Here is a 25,795-nt window from a genome sequence, read left to right as displayed (position 1 = left end):
AAACACTCCTTGCCTCCAACCTACTTTTACTTTTACTTTTAGAGGTTTATTTCTCGCCCTCCATCAAACACTAAAGGTCTGTTCAGGCGGGCCCTGGTGTATGAAAAAATAATTCCTTTCCAGTTAATATTTTGCTCTGTATCGTTATCAGTTATTCCGCTAGCATTTGTATTCAGGCTTAAACCTCACTCACAACGGCCCCAAACTGTTCAATACACTGCCCGAGGAATGTCCGAGACACCTCAGGCTGCTCGGTCGCCAAATTCAAGAAAGCACTTGACAGTGCAGACGCTGCCAGATGAGCCTCCTGTGCCAGGCTACACAGCGTGCTGCAGGGCAGCCACAAACTCTGTGCCAGACCAGATCACCCTCATGAAGAAGGACTCACGGACTGGCGTCAGCGGTGGACCACCACAGCTGTGAGGAAGACCCTCTTAATTCGACCAAGTAAGTAAGAACCAGGAACCCACGTTCCCTCATTTCCTTTCTAGCACCAGTGATATCCAGTATTTGGATTGTTTATTGTAAGGTGCCTACTTTGAATCTAATTGGAATTGATAAATTCACTATTTCCATTGAATTGGAACCGATACAAATGAATTGACCCAAATCTTACTTATAAAGATTGCCAAGTTCTAGACCCCATAGTGGCTGCACAGGATGTGGTTCAATGAATTTTATTTATAACTTATTTTCAATCAAGTACTGTATATGGATTTTTTTTTTATTTAATCATCCATTTGTAATCAATCAAAAGTATTATTTAGATCAAGAAGCATCATTTAGAGGCAATCTAGTCAGGCATTTTAAATAGCTTTAATAACCAATCTGGAATCCTGTATTTCAAATCATACTGTAAGATGGTTTGTTGGAAGTAATCTACAACAAGTTAGTACATCTCAACCTAGGTACAGTATATTGCTTTTACTTGAACTGATCCTAGCTTTCCTTTACTGGCATGCCGCCTCCAACAGTGTATGGAAGTCAGCAATAAGAACATCAGAGAAGGTTTATAGAAATAAATGACATTTTGATAACAAAATGGAAGAGGCTATTTAGCCGGTCCCGGTAAAATAGACAAACCTACTTTTAAGCTTATTTTGCCGGTCCCGGTAAAATAGACAAACCTGCTTTTAAGGTTATTTAGCCGGTAAATATTATAAATAATGGCAATAAAACTAAAAAATTACAAAACGCTGAAAACAAATTTATTTATATAATTTTAAAGACAATTTTGAATCTTGTTCACTACAAATAAAAAAAAAACAAATCATTAAAACAATTATTTTAATCAATTATTAAAATAAATACAGCTGTCTTCGAATTTTTAGGCATAGGCTAACAGTCTCTGCCAATCCAAAACTTTCCTTTTGGGAGCGTTCTTTTACCAATACACTTAAGGTGCACCCACTGAAGACAACAGTCACAGACCACAGAATCCATCTTGCTCAAATCCTGACTACAGAGCTCACACCTCCACCATGCTGACAATCTTGAAGCTTCATAAACATGCTCCACAGCTTTCCAACCGTCTGAATCAAAATATCGGCGGATTTTATGGATTGAAACATTTTCATCCAGACATGCTGTTGGAATTGAAGAAGGGTTTTGTTCTACTGCATTTTCAAAGAGAACCTCTCCACGGATGGCATCTTTTTCACTTACAAAGTAGCCAAGTACCTGTAGATCCCTGTCATTGGATGATTTTTTGATGAATGGAGTTGGCTTATCAAGTCTTGACTTTTTCTTTGGAAGTCCCAGAACATTATTGTTTGACCCTTTGGGTATACCCTTTTTCTTGGCTTTTGGAGGCAAAGTGACATTGTTGTCTAGTTTAGGATTAGAAGGTTCTGGAACTGCACTGTTCTCAGTAAAAGTGGGTGGTTCTGTTTCACCATCGGCTGCAGATAATTCTGTACCTGTAGGTATTAAGTCAGAATTCTGTATATTTATATCTGGAAAATCATCTTGTTTTGTGCATTCAGTGATGCTGAAATTATGATAAATTGTCATGTCAATCACTGGCAGATCCTGCATGTTTGTCTATTTTACCGGACCGGCAAAATAAGCTTAAAAGTAGGTTTGTCTATTTTACAGGGACCGGTTAAATAGCCTATTCGTAACAAAATTCATAATTTTTATACTCACCTGATGTTCATATACTGTACACGTCAACCCTCCCCTCTGATTCGTGGTATCACGATCATAAGGATAATTTCTACTTCAAAACTAAAAGGACAGAGAGACTCTGGCGAGTCTGTCCTGGGCTTCTTACTATTAGAATGTTGTATTTCTTTGCTGATGGTGTGTTTATTGAAGGGAAAGTAAATGGGAGAACTTTTTAAAATACTAAAATTTTACGGATAAATGTTGATTAAACCCAGCTTTTAGAGAAAAAGCAATATGAACAGCAGGAAAGTTTATTAATTTGTATCATTAAAACTCCATTTCTCATTCTTTTGTTTTGTGATTTTATTTACTGGACTACACCAACATTATTATTTGGTATTTCATTTACCCCATTTCTATAACACACAAACTCAGCCATTTCATTTTTTACCATTATGCTTACTCCTTTTTCTTGCCTTACCACCAGAATTTATATTTATCCATGTTAATGTTGATGGTTTTTGTAATAGTAAGTAATAGTATTTCTTTTATGCCGTACCTGTTGAGCACAATAAATATCCACTTTTAAATATTAAACTTAGCCGGTGAATATATAATAGCTGACGTCTCGGACGGCTCGACAGAAACACAAAAACTCACGAGCGATCGCCGTGAAGGTTGCGGGTGTGCCCACCAGCGCCGACTATCGGTTAGATACCGCATATACATATAAACAGCTCCAGTTCTTCTCTGTCGGTCTTGTCGACAAGTTGATTCCGTTCTCGCTGTTAACCTGGAGTTTTTTCGTCATTCTTGGTGAAATACTTCTTTTTGGTTTTGAGCTTTCGCAGTGACAGGTGTTTTTCTCTTCAATTAAAACTCTTGAACCCTTTTTTGGATAGCGTTTATTGTTGATGACTTTGGATTGTTTTTGGATTTTCTTGGACTTTTCAAAATGGCTAACCCTTCTCCTATTCCTAAATTTCGTAAATGTAATGCTAGGGATTGTAACAAACGTCTTCCAAAGGCCTCTCTCGACCCACATACCGTGTGTTCTAATTGCCGGGGTAAAACCTGCCAATTAGGAGATCGGTGTGATGAGTGCGTGGTACTTTCAGAATTCGAGTGGCTAGAGTTTGATAAATATTCTCGTAAGCTTGAGAGAGATAGGGTGAGGAGAAGCTCCTCTAGGTCATTGGATTTTTCCTCCTCCCATGCCCCTGAACCTAATCCTTCCCCTGTAGTAGTTGTACCTGAACCCTCTACTAGCACTCATGAACCATCCATGCGGGATATGTTGCTTGCCATTCAAACTTTGGGCGAGAGAGTTGAGTCCTTAGCATCGGACCGTAATCAACTCATGGCGGATGTGAATGTGTTAAAGTGTCAGAGTGCCAATTCAGAAAATCGTGGGGATAAAGTGATTAGTGCGCAAAGTGTTTTTAGTGTTGCGACCGAGGGTTCGTCTGTTCGTGCTTGTCGTTCTCCTAGTCCGAGACCTCTTTCAGGCTCCCATGCACCAGGGAGAAGTAATGTCGTAGGACTTATGGGGACGAGAGGCTTTAACCAACGAACAGACGTTCCCTCTATGGTATCGGGCGCGTCTCGTCAAGACCGCCCCTACCATAAGACGAGCGAGGCTGTTTTCTCCTCGTCATCCGAAGGCTTCTCGCGTCAGAAACCGTGGAGCAAAGTTTCTAGACCCTTAAAGCGGAAGTCAGTCCCTTCAGGACAGGTCCAGCGTCCTGGCTGTAGCCATTGGGACAGCTCTGACCCTTTGCAATCGTCGGAAGACTGCTCGCCGCTTAAACGAAAGTGTAACACGGGCTCCGAGAGTCTCAGTAAAGGCAATGTTTTGCCGTCACAGATGTTACCATTGTCTCGGCCCGTACCGACTCCCGTTGATCCTAAATGGGTTGTCCTGCAGGATATGCAGAATAAGCTTGCCTCCCTTATGGAGGAGTATACCGTTGAGCAGGTTCACGATGATCCTCGCCGTTACGCTGATCGAGAACCTGGCCGTCAGCCGCCCAAACGAGCCTTTACTCGTCCTGTTGACGTTACGAATCGTGATGTTGGTAGTTTGTCACGTCTGTCACGTGACTTGGAGCCTCACTCGATGCAGTCCCGTGTTGGCTTTCAGCCGCTGCCGCAGTCTCGTGTTGACGTTCAGCCGCTGCCGCAAGCTCGTGTTGACGTTCAGGACGTTCGCCAACCAGCTCAGTTGCCTTGTTTTGACGTTGAGCGTCAAGCACCGCAGTCAAGGGTTGTTTTAACTGCTCAATCTAGGCAGTCAAGGCAGTCTCGACTTGACGTCGAGCGTCCTCCCGCTCCTGTTGTTGTTGCTGCTCAGTCCTTTCAGCAGTTACATGACGTAGCTTCCTTGACTGCTACTGATGCTCCTTTGCGTGTGGACTTTGCTTGTCAAGCATTGCCACCGCGGCAGGTCGCTCCCTTGCTTGAAACTCATCAATTGTCGGACGAGGTTCCTTCAGATGAGGGTGTTGCTGATCCTCCGCCTACTGATAATCCTTTAGCTGTTTTGTCAGACGTTGAAGAGCCTAAGGCTGCGCAACCTTCTATGGATTTTAAGAAAATCATGATGATTTTTAAGGATCTTTTCCCAGATCATTTTGTTACTGCTGCTCCTCGTTCGCCTCCGTCAGAGTTTGCGCTAGGCTTAGCTGCTGCCAAGCCTTCTTTTACTAAGCTAGTGCTCTCTCGCTCTTCTAAGAGGGCTTTACGTCTTCTAGGCGACTGGTTGGTTACCAGGAGGAGTTTGGGGAAGACGGCCTTTGCCTTCCCTCCTTTTAAACTAGCTTCTAGAGCGAGCGTCTGGTATGACACGGGAGAAGTTCTCGGCTTGGGAGTCCCTGCCTCTGCCCATGGTGACTTCTCAAGCCTCGTAGACTCTCCCCATCGCCTGGCCATGAGACGCTCTAAAATTTGTTGGTCCTCCTCGGACCTTGACCATCTCCTTAAAGGGGTTTACAGGGCCTTCAAAGTTTTTAACGTTTTAGATTGGTCTCTAGGAGCATTAAGCAGGAAGATCTCGTCTGCCGACCAGGATGTTTCCGTGCTTATTATGTCTTGTATGGACAAAGCCATCCGCGATGGCTCCAATGAGCTTGCCGCCACCTTTACGTCTGGAGTCCTAAAGAAGAGGGAAACCCTTTGCTCTTTCCTTTCAGCAGGAGTTACTCCCTGTCAAAGATCGGAGCTTCTCTTTGCCCCCTTATCGGCTGCTTTGTTTCCTCAACAGCTGATCAAGGACATTGCTGCTTCGCTTGTACAGAAGGATACACATGACCTGATGGCTACTTCTGCTCGCAAGGGAGCTCCTTCTTCATCTTTTGTTGTGAGGCCCAGAATCGATACTCCTGCGTCTAGGTTTATCCCGCCCTTTCGTGGCAGAGCCCCCAGCAGGGGAGGCGCTCGTGCCGACGGAAAGAGAGGCAAGAGGAGAGGATCCAAGTCCTCCCGTGGCAGAGTCTGACTGCCCACGTCCTCAGACAGCGGTAGGGGCCAGACTGAACAACTTCTGGCAGGCCTGGGAGAAGAGGGGTGCAGACCAAGAGTCTGTGTTGTTGCTCAAGGAGGGGTACAAAATACCTTTTGTACGCAGACCTCCTCTAGTAACAGTTCCTCTAGACCTCTCTCCCAGGTATCGAGAGGAGTCAAGGAGACAAGCTCTACATCAGCAGGTGTCTCTGTTGCTAGAGAAGGGAGCGGTGGTGAAAGTCTCGGACCTTCAATCACTGGGATTTTACAACCGTCTCTTCCTAGTCCCAAAGCATACAGGAGGTTGGAGGCCAGTGCTGGACGTCAGTGCGCTCAACGTTTTTGTTACGAAAACAAAATTTACGATGGAGACCACGAAGTCCGTCCTAGCAGCGGTCAGAGAGGGAGACTGGATGGTCTCTCTCGACCTGCAGGATGCGTACTTCCACATTCCTATTCACCTAGATTCTCAACCGTATCTGAAGTTTGTTTACAGGAATGTGGTGTACCAGTTTCGAGCACTGTGCTTCGGCCTCAGCCCTGCTCCTCTCGTGTTTACGAGGCTCATGAGGAATGTGGCAAAATTCCTTCATTTATCGGGAATTCGAGCCTCCCTGTACTTGGACGACTGGCTTCTCAGAGCATCGTCCCGTCATCGCTGTCTGCAGGACCTTCACTGGACGTTGGGTCTGGCAAAGGAGTTGGGACTATTGATAAACTTAGAAAAGTCTCAACTGATTCCATCCCAGACGATTCTCTATTTGGGGATGGAGATTCGCAGTCTAGTTTTTCGGGCTTTTCCGTCTGCCACCCGAATAGAGCAAGCCCTGCTCAAAGTCCGACTCATGCTGAAGAAAGACCGTTGTTCAGTAAGAGGTTGGATGAGCCTCGTAGGGACTCTGTCATCCCTGGAGCAGTTTGTCTCTCTAGGGAGACTTCACCTTCGCCCTCTCCAGTTCCATCTAGACTCACACTGGAACAAGAGCAAGACTTTAGAAGCTGTGTCAATCCCGGTCTCCGAGCCAGTAAAAGCATGCCTGAACTGGTGGGACAGCAACATAAGTCTGAGAGAGGGTCTGTCCCTGGCAGTCAAGAACCCAAACCACGTGTTGTTCTCAGACGCGTCGGATTTGGGTTGGGGAGCGACTCTAGACGGTCGGGAATGTTCGGGTCTTTGGACGTCGAATCAGAAGAGCATGCACATCAACGGCAAGGAGCTGTTAGCGGTTCACTTGGCCTTGATGAGTTTCGAGAGCATTCTTCGAAACAAAGTGGTAGAGGTCAATTCAGACAACACCACAGCATTGGCGTACATCTCCAAGCAAGGAGGCACTCACTCCCACACACTGTACGTCATCGCAAGGGACCTCCTCATCTGGTCAAAAAATCGAGGCATCTCCCTGTTGACAAGATTCATCCAGGGGGACTTGAACGTCTTAGCAGACTGTCTCAGTCGGAGAGGTCAGGTGATCCCCACGGAATGGACCCTCCACAAGGACGTGTGCAAGTCTTTGGGTGACTTGGGGTCAACCCTCCATAGACCTCTTTGCCACCTCGTTGACCAAAAGGCTCCCGACCTATTGCTCGCCAGTCCCAGATCCAGAGGCGACCCATATAGATGCGTTTCTACTGGACTGGTCTCACCTGGACGCGTACGCATTCCCACCGTTCAAGATCGTCAACAAGGTACTGCAGAAGTTCGCCTCTCACGAAGGGACAAGGTTGACGTTGGTTGCTCCCCTCTGGCCCGCGAGAGAGTGGTTCACAGAGGTACTTCAATGGCTGGTAGACGTCCCAAGGAGTCTTCCTCTAAGGATGGATCTCTTACGGCAGCCCCACGTAAGGGATCTTCATCAAAGCCTCCCCGCGCTTCGTCTGACTGCCTTCAGACTATCGAAAGACTCTCAAGAGCTCGAGGCTTTTCGAAGGAGGCAGCCAGAGCGATTGCGAGAGCTAGGAGAGCTTCTACCATCAAAGTATACCAGTCGAAGTGGGAAGTCTTTAGAGACTGGTGCAAGTCATCATCCATTTCCTTCTCCAGTACCTCTGTAGCCCAAATCGCAGACTTTCTCCTACATCTGAGAAATGTTCGCTCCCTCTCAGCGCCCACTATTAAGGGCTACAGGAGCATGTTGGCGTCTGTATTCAGACATAAAGGCTTAGATCTTTCCAATAATAAAGATCTCCAAGATCTCCTTAAGTCTTTCGAGACCTCTAAGGAGCATCGTATGGCAACTCCTGGATGGAACTTAGACGTGGTCCTAAGGTTCCTAATGTCCGACAGGTTTGAGCCATTACATTCAGCCTCCCTGAAGGATCTCACCCTCAAGACGCTTTTCTTAGTGTGCTTGGCTTCGGCTAAAAGGGTCAGTGAGATCCATGCCTTCAGTAGGAACATCGGCTTTTCCACAGATAAAGCCACATGTTCACTTCAGCTTGGTTTCTTGGCCAAAAATGAACTGCCTTCTCGTCCTTGGCCTAAGTCATTTGATATACCTTGCCTGTCAGAGATCATAGGTGACGAGCTTGAAAGAGTACTGTGTCCAGTTAGAGCTCTTAAGTTTTATCTAGCTCGTACCAAATCCTTACGAGGTGGATCTGAGGCCTTGTGGTGCTCAGTTAAGAAGCCATCATTGCCTATGTCTAAAAATGCTTTGTCGTATTTTATTAGATTTTTAATCCGAGAGGCTCATTCTCACTTGAGTGAAAAAGACCGTTGCTTGCTTAAGGTTAAAACGCACGAAGTAAGAGCTATAGCAACTTCAGTGGCCTTTAAGCAAAACAGATCTCTGCGAAGTATTATGGACGCGACCTTTTGGAGAAGCAAGTCGGTATTCGCTTCATTTTACTTAAAAGATGTCCAGACTCTTTATGAGGACTGCTACACACTGGGTCCATTCGTTGCAGCGAGTGCAGTAGTGGGTGAGGGTTCTACCACTACATTCCCTTAATTCCAATATCCTTTTAATCTTTCTTTTGAAATGTTTTTAATCTTGTTTTGGGTTGTACGGAAGGCTAAGAAGCTTTTCGCATCCTTTTTGATTTGGCGGGTGGTCAAATATCATTTCTTGAGAGCGCCCAGATTAAGGGTTTTGATGAGGTCCTGTTGTATGGGTTGCCGCCCTGGATATAACAGCTCCTGGGAGTCTTTCAGCATCCTGAGAGGATGGCTGGGCTTCGTGAGGAAAGCGGACTAACAAGGCAGAGTAATCGTCAGAGTCAGCTTCCTTACCAGGTACCTATACTTATTTGGGTTTTGTTATGATATAACTGTCAAAAACTCTAAGCATATACACCGTAATTGTATTAATGCTGATCTCTACCCACCACCATGGGTGTGAATCAGCTATTATATATTCACCGGCTAAGTTTAATATTTAAAAATGATATTTTGATTATAAAATAAATTTTTGAATATACTTACCCGGTGAATATATAAATTAAAGGCCCTCCCTTCCTCCCCGATAGAGACCCAGCGGAATGAGAAGAACTGGAGCTGTTTACATGTATATGCGGTATCTGACCGATAGTCGGCGCTGGTGGGCACACCCGCAACCTTCACGGCGATCGCTCGCGAGTTTTTGTGTTTCTGTCGAGCCGTCCGAGACGTCAGCTATTATATATTCACCGAGTAAGTATATTCAAAAATTTATTTTATAATCAAAATATAATTTTTCATCATAGGGAGGTAGTGCTGTCAGTGCACCTTACGTTGTGTAGTATAAGTAATGTTATTTAAGGGTCTTTGCAGTGTTTCTTGGGTCCATAGCTGTACCTGCTTTATATCCTTTTAAGTTATCTCCATTTCTTGGTGTCCAACTTCAGTTAGCTTTTACCTCAGTGGAACTCTAGGATTTTACACTAGAAAAACTTGGGCACTGCACTGAATAGACAGCCACACAGGCCCCATCTCCAGGTTCTATAGCCCAAATCCATAAAATCCACTTTTCATCTCATTTCATATTGTCAACTAAATTTTTTATGGGCTGCCAATGCAAGAGCCCATGGACTGCCTTTTTATAAGGCGAGGCCATTCTAATGCATACATACATATAACTAAATTTTAGTACCGTTAGTTTCCATATATCTTTACTGACAAGACTAAAATTCTCCAGACTTGATCATCAATATAGACCACTTATCAGAGAAATTATGTTTTTCACCAATTGATTTAGCTGAATTCTCTACTGGTAATATTCACCTACTATATAGGGCAAAGTAAATAAGTACAGTAATTAGTAGTTCAGGCAAAATATTTGAGAATGAATTACTTTGTGACACTTATTTTCATGACACTATTAGTTGGAGTGTATTGGACAGATTGATTATTTCCCAAAGACAGATTTGTTTTGATGTTCAAGTGTTTAAAGCTCTATCCTGTCCATGTCTCCTTTTCTCTCGGAAAGTGGTCATGATGTTCATTTTCTAACTCTTCTATTTGTCTGACATCGAAATAGTAACTTGTTCTTGTTAACTAACAATGCAGTACTCATAACAAAACATAATGCTTTGTTAAATTAGGTTTTGATAAGTAAAATTCTCTAATTACAGTACAGTATTGGAAAGCAGGAGGAGAAATAAAAATACATTTATTTTTCTTTCTTTATAATGACACGAATACTCGAAGTCTGATGCAAAACACAAATAAATGTGAGGTGACAACAGCTCCTTGAAGTACAATCCTAAGTCAATATATGAGGCCCAAAGAAATGCTAAAGTAGATAATAATGCATGAAAGCTGATAAACACAGCATGTGTGTGAGATAAAAATTAATTATTCAGATCCTCACAAGAAGACTAGAACCAGTTTTATCAATCAAACATTGACACATGACAGCAAAGTAATGATATAGATCTAGATAATTTTAGTTGTGGTGATGAAATGTACTCCATAATACTATACATAGCATTACTTAAATTGAGATGAAATTTTAAAAGCATTATAACATGAAGAGTCTAGTCTTGCTTGCAAAGACACATTCAGGGGAAAGGTCCTCATATAAAGGCATCAAAATTCATACTCAGTGTCTACAGCCATAGTACCAAACCAGTGTGATCAATGCCTGTGTCTTATACATGTATATCTTAGGAATTATATATACTGTGTCTCCTACATACTTAAATTTTATTGAATTGTGTCGCTTGTCTATGAATATCATGTAAATAACAGACAATAATCACAAAGGTGGTGAAAGAACTAGGTACTGAAGGAACCGGTTTGATAAAACTTTTGAATAAATTGCCTATCACATAGAAAATGTATATGGTTTATAAACAAAGTACTTAATCCTTCATGGGAAACTAAATCAAAACTTCATTGTTTTGAGGAATAAATGAATATTATCCTTCAATATGACAAAAATTGTAGCTTTGTGTTATGGAAGACAAGTCAATACACCAAGTCGTGAGGTTAAGCTCATCCAGATGTGAATGTATCCATCACATCAGTTATTAATTGAAAGTGATTTCCTTGCCATCCATGACACATGCTGTATATGGAGCACTAAGTGGGAATGAAGCCTTTTGTTAAAAAAAACTTTGATACCTCAAGGGTATACACTTCCTAGAATTTGATTAGCATATCAATGGAAGATTCAAGGAGTAATAAAGCCTATCACTAATTTCTTACTTTTCCAAACAGCCAAAAGTAGTTAATTTCAAAGAATATTGTACAGAACCTTTGCTTAGATCATCAGCTGCAGTTGTTAGAAGCACAGACAATAAATTATAATTTTCCTAAATAAAATTTACATCAAAACCAGCAGAGTCCTATATAACTTTAGGTGGTTAAACATGTCATTTATGAGGAGCAAAACCATTAACACATTGCAGTAGCATATATAGCTAAGACAGTCTGGCATTCGAAAGCAATGTATGTAATCTACATTATATATGGTAAACTGCTTCATCAACATCTATACTTCCCACTGTTATTGCTATGATTATGATATTTATTATTGTGAGTAAAATCCCTTTTTTTTTTAATATAATTTTTGAAACAATGCCTAAGCTTGGTTCTTGAGAAAGTCGGGAAGTGTGCTACAGGAAGTGATAAAAGGTGTGCGAAGATACTCTAACATAAAATAGTCAGTAATATAGGGGCCACATGAAGGTATAGAACAATTTACAGCATAGCAAGCTAAATAAGCATGGCCAATTGATTATTTGGGGATTTTTTTCTAATTGTGTGTGGCAGCACACATACACACCATTACCTCTTCCTTAATATCAGAAACAGTACCTTGAACACTGAGTATTGAAGCTGTATAGTATGTAGCCAGAGTTCTACCTGGATAGTAATATATGTTTATATATAAATGCCTCAAAACAAAAAAGGGAAAGCATAATATTCATCAACCTCACTGTACAAATAACATTAGTCAGGCTTTACCTTGTATCAAAAGCAGAGCTGCAGTAGCACTTGCTCACATGCATCCCTTTAGGTAAAGTAACATATACAGTATATATATAAATATTTATATCTGGACTTGACATGGAATGCATATAAACAGTCTGTGCAGTGGACAGAAATATCTTCACAATAACTTTCATATTTTTATTTTTTATTTATTTCTGAGCCTCAATCAGATGATGTAATCTGTACTTGGGAGAATATGAAGTTGAAAATAACCACATTTAAAACACTATTAGTTGCAAAAACAGCTCCATAATTCACTGCCATAAATGCAACAACAGAAGTTTTTTTTAGTCTTAGTTCCTTATTTAATCTCCGCAAACTAATCTTGACTGTGAAATCTAGGAGTCAAGATGAATCACAAGACTACTTTCACAGTTAACTCACTCAGCGGGAGTAACTTCTTGGCTCACTCCAGTCTGCTCAACATCATCTCCATCCTGTTAGGTAGAAATAAATTTGTTAAAACTATATTGTAAGTATTTCCTGAATACACTGACTTTGCCTGTAGATTAACTGAGATATTAATCTTATGAAAACCATAATCATAATAAGACCGTTTTTTCCTTTGAAATATAAAATATGAATGTTGTATTTATTCAATCTTTATTTTTACTAACACAAAAAATTTGCGTTTTTAAAGTAAATGGTTTAGTTCTTGATATCAATGTACTTTCTTAATCCAGAAAGTTAATTCAATTTGTGGGATTGTAGCAATTTTCACACTCATGCATATGGGGGATGGGAAATTGTGTGCAAGGATTTTCCATAGTGAAATTCAATTTAACAATTTTACCCAATACAATTTAGTCGACGCAAATTTACAAGGAAGAATCCAATCAAATGATACTCATTATCGTTCATTAAAGTTTAACCACGATGTATCTGGGCTCCTTGTATTTCTAGTATTGTTCTACTGTACAATATGAAATATATAACTATCATCAAGCACAAATGGTCTTATAAGTTTTAATATTGAAATTTTTGCACCCAGTTGATAATTTTCTATGAAGGAAAAATATTCAAAGTGATAAGTACTGTAGGGTAGTGTAAAATAATGGGCTTGTGAGGAAACAAATCTTTATACTGTACTGTAACTTCTTTCCCATAATTTTAAAAATTTATTCACCCAAATAGTTCTTGTCTTAAAACCATTTGAATATCAAGATTTACTCTATTCATAGATAAGGTGAATAAAATATGGTTCTGAACTAGAAATAGGTGATGATGAAACTGAAGAAGAAGTTTTTGTGTAAGCACTTAATAGCAAAAATTACACATTTATAAAGCTGTACAGAGCTTGACTTGCATTTACATGAATTTAGCACCTAATACACATTACGGATAAGCTTGTTTGAGGGTGCACTGTATCATGAACAACATAACTTCAATAGAAAAAATACAATAGTGAAACATCAACATGCAGTCTTAATATCTCATGCAAATTTACAAAATCTATTAGTACGGTACAGGCATACCTTTTCTTGGCACGTATGTATACTTCTTAAAGTAGTTAGAGGAGCAAGCAAAAGAAAGTTAAACTACTTTGAAGCATATGCAATATAAAATACTTCCTATTCTAATAATCCAAGACATGAATAGAGATGTAACTGCAAATTTTCAAACCAGTTGTGCTAAGGTACATGTACTAAATAAGGGATTTTGACAAAGGAAAAATCTATTTCTGGGGAGATACCTGTGACGCCCGGTGAAAAGAGTCCTTCTTTACACTTTTCTGATATAAATACTTCCAAATATACCAGAGAAATTTAAAGTATGGAATGCAGAGGTTACTACCCTCGCGCGAGCACCCAGTGGGCGTCATGTAAAAGCAGGGGCGTGTGAAAACCACTATTCACAGTGAGAAGAAAGTTAAGTGTGTGACCTTAATAAATAATGCCACCTGTATATCGTCTAATTTTGCAGAATTTACAGTATAGTACAGTACTGTACTTTAACTACCAAACAGGAAAATGATATGTGATAAAAGGGACATTATCTATTAACTGAAATTAAAGAAAATTGATATTGTGCTTTCACTTGTAACAATACTTCATTGATTTCTACTGGGATTAAAAAAATCCACATAACTAAATCTGAACTACTGTATTAATATCCAAGTTTCCATTACCCTTATCTCTGAGTCAACATTCTATATTAGTAAAATTGATACCATCTACTGTAAAATTTGAACCTGGTGTTAGTTAGTCTAGTAAAGACATATTGCTCAAGATTACTTACAAATCTGCAATACTATAGTCCATTTCTTTTAGCGATGCATATTTGCACCGACTCGCAGCGGTGCCCTTTTAGCTCGGAAAAGTTTCCGGATCGCTGATTGGTTGGACAAGATAATTCTAACCAATCAGCGATCCGGAAACTTTTCCGAGCTAAAAGGGCACCGCCGCGAGTCGGTGCAAATATGCATCGCTAAAAGAAATGGACTATAGTATCAAACTGTCTAGTAAGGGAAATCATACAATAGTATATTTACGTAGTCTGGTTAGTACTGTAATTGAAAAGCCAAATTGGGTTAGCGTAATTTTTGATTGAGAGAGTTTTGTAAAACTAATTCTGTACTTCAAACTGGAGGCTGAAGTATAATTGTCATGCTAAAACTTGAAAAAATTACTATCAGATTTAGTCCTTTAAACAAAATAAAGTATTCACAAGTACCCGTGTACCCACAATATTACCAAGCATTGCTACTACATAGAACTTGCAGAAGTATCAGAGATAAGCGTGCGAAGACAGGCGATAGGTGGTGTTTGCGAGGCAAGATGGGCACAGAGCTGCCTGAGGATTTGCTTTGCGTAATTTTACCTGTGTAGCTGGAGACACAAGGGCTGGACTGGGACTCTGTGGATGTAAAATATAATTTGTAACAAAATTAAAGCACACTTATGCATAGTATTATTATAGTACCTGTAAAGGAGTGTATTTATTAAACTTGATATAAAATTTACATTACAAACTGTGGTTCAATAGCTATAAATATATTTAAGATTACATCCAAAAAAATCTTAAAAAATATGGGCAACAATTGCTATAAGATGATGGGCTGCAATCTACAACCTATGAACAACATGATTATGCAATTAAACAACTAACAATATTGCTATATAATCAACCAACTAACAATTTGTTACTTATTATTTCCATTTTTTCCTAACCCAAATCTGTTTCCTCTACTTCTCTGACTTTTTCACTATTATGCTCTAAGCAATTTTTTAGAATGACTAAATCAAAGTGTACAATCAGTATTGTTCCCTTGTCAGGATAAGGATGTGCTGTTTTAATGTTCATGTACAGCAGAGTACTTTGTACCTTATTATCATCTCCATCTTTTTTACTATTACATGTATTTTATATTATACTGTATAATTAGAACATTATATTTGGAATTGTAAATAACTGAGTATTTTTTATCTTATGAAACTCGACAATATAATAATTCAATTCCATACAGAAGTTGACTTGTCAGGCTAAGATAGCTCCTGTACATATTTTACCAAACTTAATACTCCTCCAGTGCATGGCATAGTTTAAAATTTTATGCAAATAATATATTATGGGAAGTTAGTAGGAATTACTAGTCACCTGTGCTGACTCATAATAGAAAAAAATAATTTTACTGTAGTTTATACAACATCAAGCCTATCAAATCTGTTTATGCAAAACTGATTTACCTATAATATCTAATAACAAATTTCCTTTTAGTTCATGCTAGGTAAATTTATTAAATCAGTTTATTCAAAACGTTAAAAAATACTTGGTTGCCAATAAATTCACACTTGTATATACACAAATTGTGTCACAGCTCCATTTTATCCCAAACTTATTTATATCTCGATTCCTTTACTACTTTGCAACTCTTCTTAATAGCCTGTCTTGAATTATTTCTTTTCCTTTTCATTATTTAATTATCTACAAATACACTTTATACTAAATATACAAAAATAATCATCAAGTGTTGGTCTTAGGTTTGGCAAGTGTGTACTTCTGTCCAATTTCTGTTAGGTATAATTTTTTAGCTTAGAATTGTTCTTGATTAATTAATCTTTGTGTTGAGGAGGTGTGCAATTATCCTATATAATTTCTGTACTTTTTCTTATTCTTTTAACTTCAATTTCCATTATCATTTCATTTTAGTTAAATATTTTTTTTAAATAATTGTGTTTATACACTACTTGTTGTAAATAGTGGCTCTAGATTTGGTTGGCGGCAAATTTTGAGATAATTTATTCTTATTTTTGAGTGGCTAAAAAATTATCCCTTGCTTAAAATACTATTAAATTAAAATCTGTTGTCTTATGGTCAAGGTTTGAGGAAAGAGCCCAGTCATATAGCTAGAGTTACCTGTATATTGAATATCATCAAACTTGATACCTTTTTCTTATGTACGTACTATAAACATTTTAGTCATGATTATTCCATGAAATTTTGTGGTAGGATATAATAATGATACCTAAATCTAGGTTCAGTAGAAAATCAAGAGTATGTTTTCATTATGACATGATATACGGTACTTGAAGCAAGGCTAAATGCATAATTATAATTGAAGATCAATCATGCAAAAATTATATACTACACCTGTTGTTAGTAATCGATGAGATAATTAAATATGGAGGTCACCTTAAATACCTGTAAATTTCAGATTGCTACCTATACGGTAAATTCTTAAGCAATTGTAAGAACAAATACTACTTTGCTGTGTAGTTCTGTTCGTATAAAACACCTTTACAATATTTACTACAAAATTAAATCCTTTTTTGTGCCATGTATGAGTAATCAGTAAACAAAGTGATTATTACTAATCAGACATGCAAATCTTATGTGTATAATAAAAGGTTCATATGAGGAGTTCTTGGTATTTGATAGTCTTTTTCAATTGACTCAAGGTTTGACCTTTAGAAAATTGAATGAATTAAATAAATTTACCCAAGTATATGTGAAAATTCTTCTGGATTGAAAGTTGTTCTCACGTGTAGTAACTACAGTAATGAATGAATAATAAAGCAGCACCATTCTGGTACATAGATACAACTAAGCCACATGAAAGGTGGACTTCCTCAAATTTACACTTTTTGAAGATTTAACACCGTTGCTCCATGTCAAAAATTTACAAAGGAAAAGGGAATTCTTTTAGCTAATATGATAGACAGTAAGCAGAGCACTGTAAGAGAAACTTAATACTACATGGTTTATCATTGTTCTCTGAAGCTAAAGTGACTAAATTAGCTTTTAGCATTTCAATCTTGTGAAATGATAAATCTCTTACTTGATATTGATGTTTAAGGATGTGTACTGTACTTTAGTATGGTAAATTAAAACTTAATTTGGGGGAAGACAGATTACTAAGCTCTTTACTTTTATTTTTGGTTTTGTTGTACGTTATCCAAGATTTTTTGGTGAATAGATGGATATGTGGTAATATTTCTACACTAGGCAAATGTTGTGCAGGTAGCGGCAGTTCTACCAAAATGTACAATTTTTAATACTCCTATGATAACACCTGGTAGAGAAAATTCTTTCTCGTTTTTTGGAAACAGTGGGAGCTATATGATTTGGAATGTTGGGTTCTTCAAGTGCTGAAAGAAGGCTACAGCCTCCCTTTTAAGTAGATTCCTTGTCCAGGACAACAGCCCCTCTGCAATTTGGTACAGAGATGGAAATCTTTTACCTTGGTTTTGGCCGTAGGCAAGTGTCATCGTATTGTCAAAAAACACTGCCACTGTCTTCCCTACCACTAGTGGTTCCTGATCCTTAGGAAACTTGAATATACAGTAGCTAGTAACTCTAGGTAATTGATTTGCAGTTTTGCAAATGATCCAGAGTTGGTCCCCAATCTTCCTGTGAAGCATCTGTGAACAGAGATGGGCTTGAGATTGCAAATCCAAAGAAATTCTCTGAGATAATTCCCTGTGATCATTCCACAAACTCAGTAGCAGAAGTTGGTTTTTCATCATAGGAATAAAGACGAAGTTTAGATCGGCTGTCCTGTTCCAATGCGAATTAAGATGGAATTGAAAAATTCTCATCTTCAAACAGCTTAGTGGGAAAAATCTCTCTAGTAGCCTCATTCACATTAAAATCAACATCGGCTTCAACATTTTAAACTTTTGTAGCAAAAGAAGAAAAGACTGGATACTCTTCTCTGGTGAAAAATCCAAAAAGGAACTCTTTCAATTATCATTCCCAAATAAAGAATCTTCTGAGTCAGAGCCTATATGACTTCTTGAAATTGACAAGGATTCCCAATTTATCCAACAATCTAGTTATTCACATTAAATGAACTTGAGCCCTTTTCAATGAATCACTTAAAATTAGCCACTCGTCCCCGTATAATAGAACACCAAGTACCTGGCTCTTTAACCATTTCGAGATGGGGGCCATTATTCTGGTGAATACCGTGGTGCTGTCCTGGGGGCCATTATTCTGGTGAATACCAAGGGGCTGTCCTGGGGACCATTATTCTGGTGAATACCAAGGGGCTGTCCTAGGACCATCATTCTAGTGAATACCAAGGTGCTGTCCTGGGACCATTATTCTGGTGAATATCAAGGGGCTGTCCTGGGACCATTATTCTGGTGAATACCAAGGGGCTGTCCTAGGACCATCATTCTAGTGAATACCAAGGTGCTGTCCTGGGACCATTATTCTGGTGAATACCAAGGGGCTGTCCTGGGGACCATTATTCTGGTGAATACCAAGGGGCTGTCCTAGGACCATCATTCTAGTGAATACCAAGGTGCTGTCCTGGGACCATTATTCTGGTGAATACCAAGGGGCTGTCCTGGGGTCCATTATTCTGGTGAATACCAAGGGGATGTCCTGGGGTCCATTATTTTGGTAAATAACGAGGGGCTGCTCTGAACCCAAAATATAGGCACTTGAATTGGTACACATTTAACTCATTGACAGAGCAAAGGTTTTTCCTTGAATTGAGATGAATCAGATATGAAAATATGTAACGGAAGTTTATTGAATACATCAAAACATCATATCTTTTTTTTCTGGATCACTCCCAGAACTGTTGAGGGTATTTCCATATAAACTTTATGAGCATTGTGAACTTATTGAGAGCCGAGACATCTAGAACTGCTCTCCAACACCCTGAACTTTTGGGGACTAGGAATAATCTGTTGTAAGCCCATGGGAAGAGTTAATGGTCTTTTCTATCACAACCCTCTATAGATGCTTCACAATTTCTAATATTAAAATCTGAGCTTATGCTGTTTGGGTGAGATAGTTTGGACGCAGAGCAGGTTTCTTGGACAAGGAAGGATTGAAGGTTAGAGGAGTCTGTTAACCTTCTTTACACTAAAGCTAACACCCACAGGTTTGGATGAAGGCTTTCATAAACTGGATGGGACAGAAACGAGAAATTCTTCCCCCCTAGTGGAATTCACTTGGAAGGACCGTCATACTGCTCTCCGACAAGGTTTTCAAGACCAGTTGGCGCCTCTTATGGAACATTTATAACAGACTTCTGATGTTCTACCACTGGAACGAAAGGGTCTCCTTGGTGACAATTCTGAGGTTGAAGCATCTAACCTAAATAAGGAAACTCGAGTATTCATATAGAAATAACTCAAAACATCAGTTTGAGTTCTGGTCTTTACTTAAACAACCACTTTAAATACAAATTTTGACCACATCTTACACAAGAATTAAAATATGGGAAGAAATTAATGACAGTTTTTTGTGCTTAAGAAACTGACCCCATCATACAGGCACATACCTAGTCTCTTATCAATCACATAAAGGCTGATAACAGTTTTATCTAAGAAAGTCAGATAAAAACATTGAATTCAAATCCTGATGTCCTGCTAATTTCACTTCTAAGAGAAAAGCAATTTCTTCAATTACAGAATCTGCAAAGGAAATTTAATCAAGAAGACTTCCAACTTGAGTACCCACAAACAATATTTCTTTAGTCAACTAACTTGCTAAACATGAATTTTAAAGATTTTTGGACTCAAGACAGGGAATTACATTGAAATCTAAAGCAAGGGTAAGTAACTGATGAGTCTTATACAAGACAGCACATTTGTGCTATAGAAGCTTAAGGCAGGCCTTGGTTGCTCCCCCTAGGTCTAGCCAGCTAGCTAGCTCAGTTCCTGCTCAAGCTTTCGCTATACAGGTTACTGTCCCTCCTGGGTTCGGTCAGCTCGAGTCTCACGTGGATTCCTCAATTATAGCTCAAATAGTCAGGGCATCAAACCATTCCTTCTATGGTGGCCCCATTCAAGGACATACCTTTCCTCCTGCTCCATCCTCGTCCTAGCCTGAGGACTTGGGTTTTCAGGTTCATTATAAAGCTCCAATGGGAGCCTATTTTCCGGATCTGAATATTCCAGGCTTGGTAAAGGGGGAACAAGCAGTGGAGGCAGTATCTGCTATGGATGCTGAGGAGGGAGACCTAGTAAGAAACCCAAAGTAATCTGGAAGAGGATGTACCTGCTGGCCAGAGTTGAAAAACTTCACTCTAGAGGCTAAGATATTCCCTTCGGTGATGTGGAATTCAAGAATTATGCACATTTCCTCAATCATGTTGGCATATCATGGAACTTTTTTCAAGGATTTGTTTCCAGCTTACTCCCAAAGAGGTTTTACTTGTAACACACATGTCTGCTCTTAACAATCTAGCAAAGGCAATCTTAGATACTCCCTCTTTATCAGTCTTTTAGATTCATCTGTAGTTGGGATAAGAGTGCCTAGCCAGAGGAATCCCTTCCTGGTAAAGATGTGTTTGTGGTCTATGAAGGATATGTTGCTAAGAGATTTAGCCAAAAGTTTTGAGGAATTCTGGGAACTTGAAGTGCTTTGTGAGCACTTTGTCCCAAAGAAATAGGAGGCTTGTGTGGGCTCTCCAAACTCGGACACTGTTTTACTTTCATCTGAGAATATCTCAGAATGGCAGTTTGGCCCTTGACAGACGTTTTCTAATTTAGTGTCGATCATGTCCTCTCTAGAAGTGGGTGCTGTCAGAGGATCTCGGATTGCCAATGCAGCTCTAGCATAGTCATTATGCAAACCTACCTATGAGTCTTTACTGATCTGTGCCAAAGAAAAATTTGAGGTATTCGCTGATTTTGATGTGAAGAAGGTAGATGTGGAAGAGTTCTTCTGCTGTAATACTCAGTAGAGATAAAGCTAGGGCAAACATCCATACAGCTAATACTTCATTTCTACAGTAGTGGAGAAAAAGCTTTCGACCCTTTCTAAAAAAGATAAGGAATCTATAAGGTTCAGCAATAAATACAAAGACAATCTGCGAAGAAACCCGTATCACATCCTCAGCCAGAATCAGTTAAGTCTGCAAGAAAGTTCCCTAAGGAGGATAGTAAATAACAATATCAACCTTCTCTGGAAAAACACCAATTCTTGAGTGATTGAACATTTTTTTCAAAGGAAAAACAGTACTTGAATGCATTCGAGTGAAGGGCAGGATGTTAGTTTATTTCATAGAAGTAAAGGACCTCAACAATGAATGTTTACAGGTCGAAGGTCATCTCCACAGTTTTTAAGAACAATGGACCTTTCCTTGTTGGAGACAGCATAGTCTCGGAAAGGTGTCGGTCGGCTGTGAACTTCCAAATCTCTTCCATGACAGAAATTCTTTCAGGCCAAAACCCTAGAACTCGACTCTGTCAGCATAATGCTGGAAAAAGGAGCCATAAAGAAATGCCAATACCTAAAATTCCAGGGGTAACTGTTCAGTCCACCAAAGAAATACTCCCTCCCACGAGAGGAGAGTGATCCTCGACCTTTTTCATCTCAACAAACATTCAAGATGTTATCCATTACACATATTTGCCAATTACTACACTTAGGGGTTTGGATCTGTAATATAGATCTTGAAGACACTTATTGGCAAGTCCCTATAGCTTCCCACCTTACATAGGATTGTGATATCCTTTAGACTCAATATAGCTCCAGGGGTGTTCAAAAAGCTTACAGACACAACTGGCTAGTCTAGGCAAAGACAAGAGAACTATGCCTCACATATACCAACTGGGTCCTGGAAGTTTTTCAGGTCCTAGGCTACTTGGTCAATTTAAAAAAAAATCAACATTAGTTCTAGAAAGGATATTCCATTGGCTAGGCCTGCAGTGGACCAGGCCAAAAGCCACATAAAGCCTCCCAAGGGCATCTCAGAAAAGAATCTTTTACAAGGTTAACTGTTTTGCTTGGAGGCGTTTCTCCTTCAGGAGACAGCTATAGATGTTGGGTCTCCATTTTGCTTCTAAATTTGTCCCAGTTTAAAAACAGGATAAAATACCTCAATTGAGTGTGGAAGTGAGCAGCTTAGACGGGTTCTCAAGACTAACGATCTGAGTTACCTAGTCGCTGCAAAAGAATTGTCAGACCATGGACTTCACTAAAATCCTTCTCCATGTCAGTCTCATTGGCCATTCCCTCAGTATCCTTGTCTCTTCATACAGATGTATCCAAACAAGGCTAGGGAAGTCACTAAAAGGAGACCTATCTGCTTTGGAAATCGTCCCCAAGGTTGTAATATTCACATAAATGCGTTGAAATGGTTAGAGGTTTTCATGATGCTTAAGAAGCTCAATCTGAGAAGGAACTCTCATATCAAGATTTTCATTGACAACCAGGCAGCAGTCTGTTGTCTCAGGAGGGGTGACTCTGCTCAAGAGCTCTTAATACAGTGATAGTACTAATTATGAAGCTCCTTAGGGAGAGTGATCTATTCCTCTCTCTGATCCATCTTTAGGGCTCCCTCAACATGGTAGTGGACGCCCTACTCAGATAGACACGCCAGAACACGGAATGTACACTGAATAAGGGTTCATTCCAGGAGATAATCAAGATTTTTCTGGATTTCCAAATGGACTTGTTTTTAACAAAAGATAATCACAAACTTCTGCTTTATGTAACTCCAAATGTGGATTCTCAAGCAGTTCAAGAGATGTCCTATACTTGGACTGGAACAAATGGTCCTCAATATATCTGTTTCCTCTGAGTGTGTTTTCCAATGTTTTGAAGATCTTTTAGAATTTTCAGGTACATCTATGCTAGGGGCTCCACAGTGGCATAACAGTCCATGGTTTCCACTACTTCAGCATTTAAAGCTGAAATCGCACTCTCTTCTATCAGCACAACTTTATCTGAGAGTAAGGAATCAGAATACATATCTCTATTTCCTCCTTTTTGACCCATAACTTCTATGCTTGGATTTTCTCTCAAATGTTGACGAAAAAGAATTTTCAACAGACAATGTGACATATCTGACTAAGTGTAAGAGGTCTTCTTCCACCAGACAATGCTAGTTGGTATGGAAAGAATGGATGACCTTTCTTAAAGATAGGTCATCATGCCAGTTAACCACGGATTTCTTGGCTTCCTTTCTAGTCCACCTCTTTGAAGAAAGTTAACTTGGAGTCATCAACAATCTTATACAAATCTGCATTGACAGAACCTATCAAGCAGGCTTTTAATGTTCCACAATATTACACTACTTTTAGCCTTACAACGACCATCTCTACCTACTTTTTCAGTGTCTTGGTTTCTTGATGAAAGTGCTTGAATTTATTATCAAGTTAGATAATTTTCTTGTTTCTCTCAAAGAGTTACACCAGAAGACTATTTTTATATTAGCTTAAGTTTTGGGACTTTGAGTCAAATGAAATGGCAGCATTACATAGAGAACAGGAGTTTCTCACCATCATTCCTGCCTGCCAACTGATTCTGGCTCCAAGCCTCCTATTTTTTAACAAAAATGAAAAACCTCTTCAGAGGTGGGATCATTCTCATATCACAGCTTCAGTGTTGGGGGAAGGCCACCTCTATCTAGTGTCTATCCTGTTAAGATTTAAGTCTTCAGAAGGTAGTCCATTTCAAAATACTCAGACCAATAAGCCCCCTTCCTACAGGGCCTATTTGTATTCTAATGACTTCCCTCATCAAAAACGTAGATCCCCTCTCCATCCCTAGAATCTGCGATCTGAGAAAAAGAGCATCCTCATTGGCAATTTTTGGTATTATGCAATTTTAAGAGTTGGTCTGCCCACAGAGCGTTTATAACACACTACCTGATACTATTCCAATCGGTACAACATGCATGCATGGTGCTAAAACACTTATGGGAGGAAACCGGGTTAAAAAGGTCCCTCAGTAAAAGCACCATGGTGAGCATCTAGCGCCTTCCCCAGAAATCTTCTCTGAGGCGAGTGTCAGATTTGTTAGATTTTTATTACCGTATTCTTCAGATATGCATGAACTAATCATTTGCTTGGCTGGTAGAAAATAGTCCTTCATGGCAAACAAGTCTATTGTTTCTCTGGTATTAGTTCTTGGAGACCTCACAGCACGTTAATAATAAAAAAGCAGTTTTGATGATGGAAAAAAAACTATTTTAGGAAGGTGCTGTGTGGTTCTTAAGTATTAATACTGTTTCTTGGTGATGTGTCATCAGTTGTTTGACATATTTCTGCATTACAGGTGCTGTGATGAGTTTCATAAAACATGTACCCATGGGCCATCCTCATACTCACTGAGTTCATGCTAGGCACGTCGATACACTGGCCCCGGAGCAGGGTTGACAATATTTCTTTGCTATTTATTTTTATTGTAGTATTGAATTTCCTGTTCTAGCCTTCTATGGTAAAGTTTTTGGAGACTACAAAGCACCTCCCCAAAAATCATTCATATTCTTTATGCTTAATAGTAGATTTTTATATGGGATTTCTGAATGTTCCAGGGGGTATTTGGCTTTCTAGGGTCATGACATCTGTTATTACCAGGTTAGTGATAAGATACACCAAAAGTTATTAAAGTGTAGTTAAAAGTATAAAATGGACATGATATCACATGGGTATTGTGTATTTTTCCAATGACCATAGAAAATTATTTATCCTTTTAGAGAATGTCCTACATAGTAAACATGTCTGACCATTTGGTTTTTCATTAAGTAATCTTTAATTGAGTAAGTTAAAGTAGCAAGTAAAGTATTCTTTTCTCACCCAAATTTATAGGAATTTTATTATAGTTTATATATGTAAGTGTATTCTTAAGTTGGATGATAAAAGTTATAAAAAAATAAAATTAAAAGTGGCCTAAAGTAATAAAGATATTTCTACATTTGTGGTAAGACAGGAGTTTGTCATAACTGTCCTGTTATTGTTGATGAAAGTGCTTAGCAATATCCTCAATAAAATATGCATAAAATAATTTAATTTACTCTAAACACATAATCAATTTGCAATGTGGATACAGTATTGCAACAGTCAACTATCGTAGCTGTGAAAGTGAATAGTGCACATTTCTAACTACTGTACTGTATAGTCTACCTGTTAATTCACATAAGTATACAAACCATCTTTTTCATCTCCAAAAGAAAACCTAAGTATAGTACTGTTGTTATTATTTTATCATCATTCAGGTTATGTTTCTTTCCCATTCCTCTTATAATTAAAACAGGATACTAGTACAGTATTAAAAATATTCTATTGAAATTTTACTAGCAACTTTGATTGGTAGACAATCAATTGTAACACATAAAGAATCTTTAAAAATAATTGGTAAATAGGTGTACAATGTATGGTATTATTTTTGTTAAATGTAAAAATAATTGGTAAATAGGTGTACAATGTATGGTATTATTTTTGTTAAATGTAAAAATTATCCATAACTAATTTACATTAGGTTAAGTTGGATGAAATGCATAATTGGAGTAAAAACATACATGCAGCAGGAATAAAAAAATAATGTATGAAAGGAAATTCCTGAAAATCAGAGAGG

General features: G+C 38.9%; 1 protein-coding gene across 5 annotated transcripts in view; it reads right to left on the bottom strand.

The window, feature by feature from the left end:
• Positions 1-10,198: 10,198 nt before the first annotated feature.
• The window catches only part of LOC137653624 (axoneme-associated protein mst101(2)-like), a 64,581-nt gene continuing 48,984 nt past the window's right edge, over positions 10,199-25,795 (bottom strand). For 3 of the 5 annotated variants that reach the window (XM_068387186.1, XM_068387188.1, XM_068387189.1), the window contains 2 exons: positions 14,722-14,884; positions 10,199-12,465 (listed from right to left, as the gene is read on the bottom strand). In XM_068387186.1, the coding sequence (XP_068243287.1) occupies positions 14,756-14,884 (129 nt within the window). In that variant the 3' untranslated portion in view covers positions 10,199-12,465; positions 14,722-14,755. The remainder of the gene's footprint in view (positions 12,466-14,721; positions 14,885-25,795) is intronic. The other 2 variants (XM_068387187.1, XM_068387190.1) reach the window with 1 other exon arrangement.

Source organism: Palaemon carinicauda, chromosome 14, assembly GCF_036898095.1.
Source record: "Palaemon carinicauda isolate YSFRI2023 chromosome 14, ASM3689809v2, whole genome shotgun sequence".
In the NCBI taxonomy this organism is placed as follows: Eukaryota; Metazoa; Arthropoda; class Malacostraca; order Decapoda; family Palaemonidae; genus Palaemon; species Palaemon carinicauda.
This window is presented reverse-complemented; position numbering and strand designations above follow the sequence as displayed.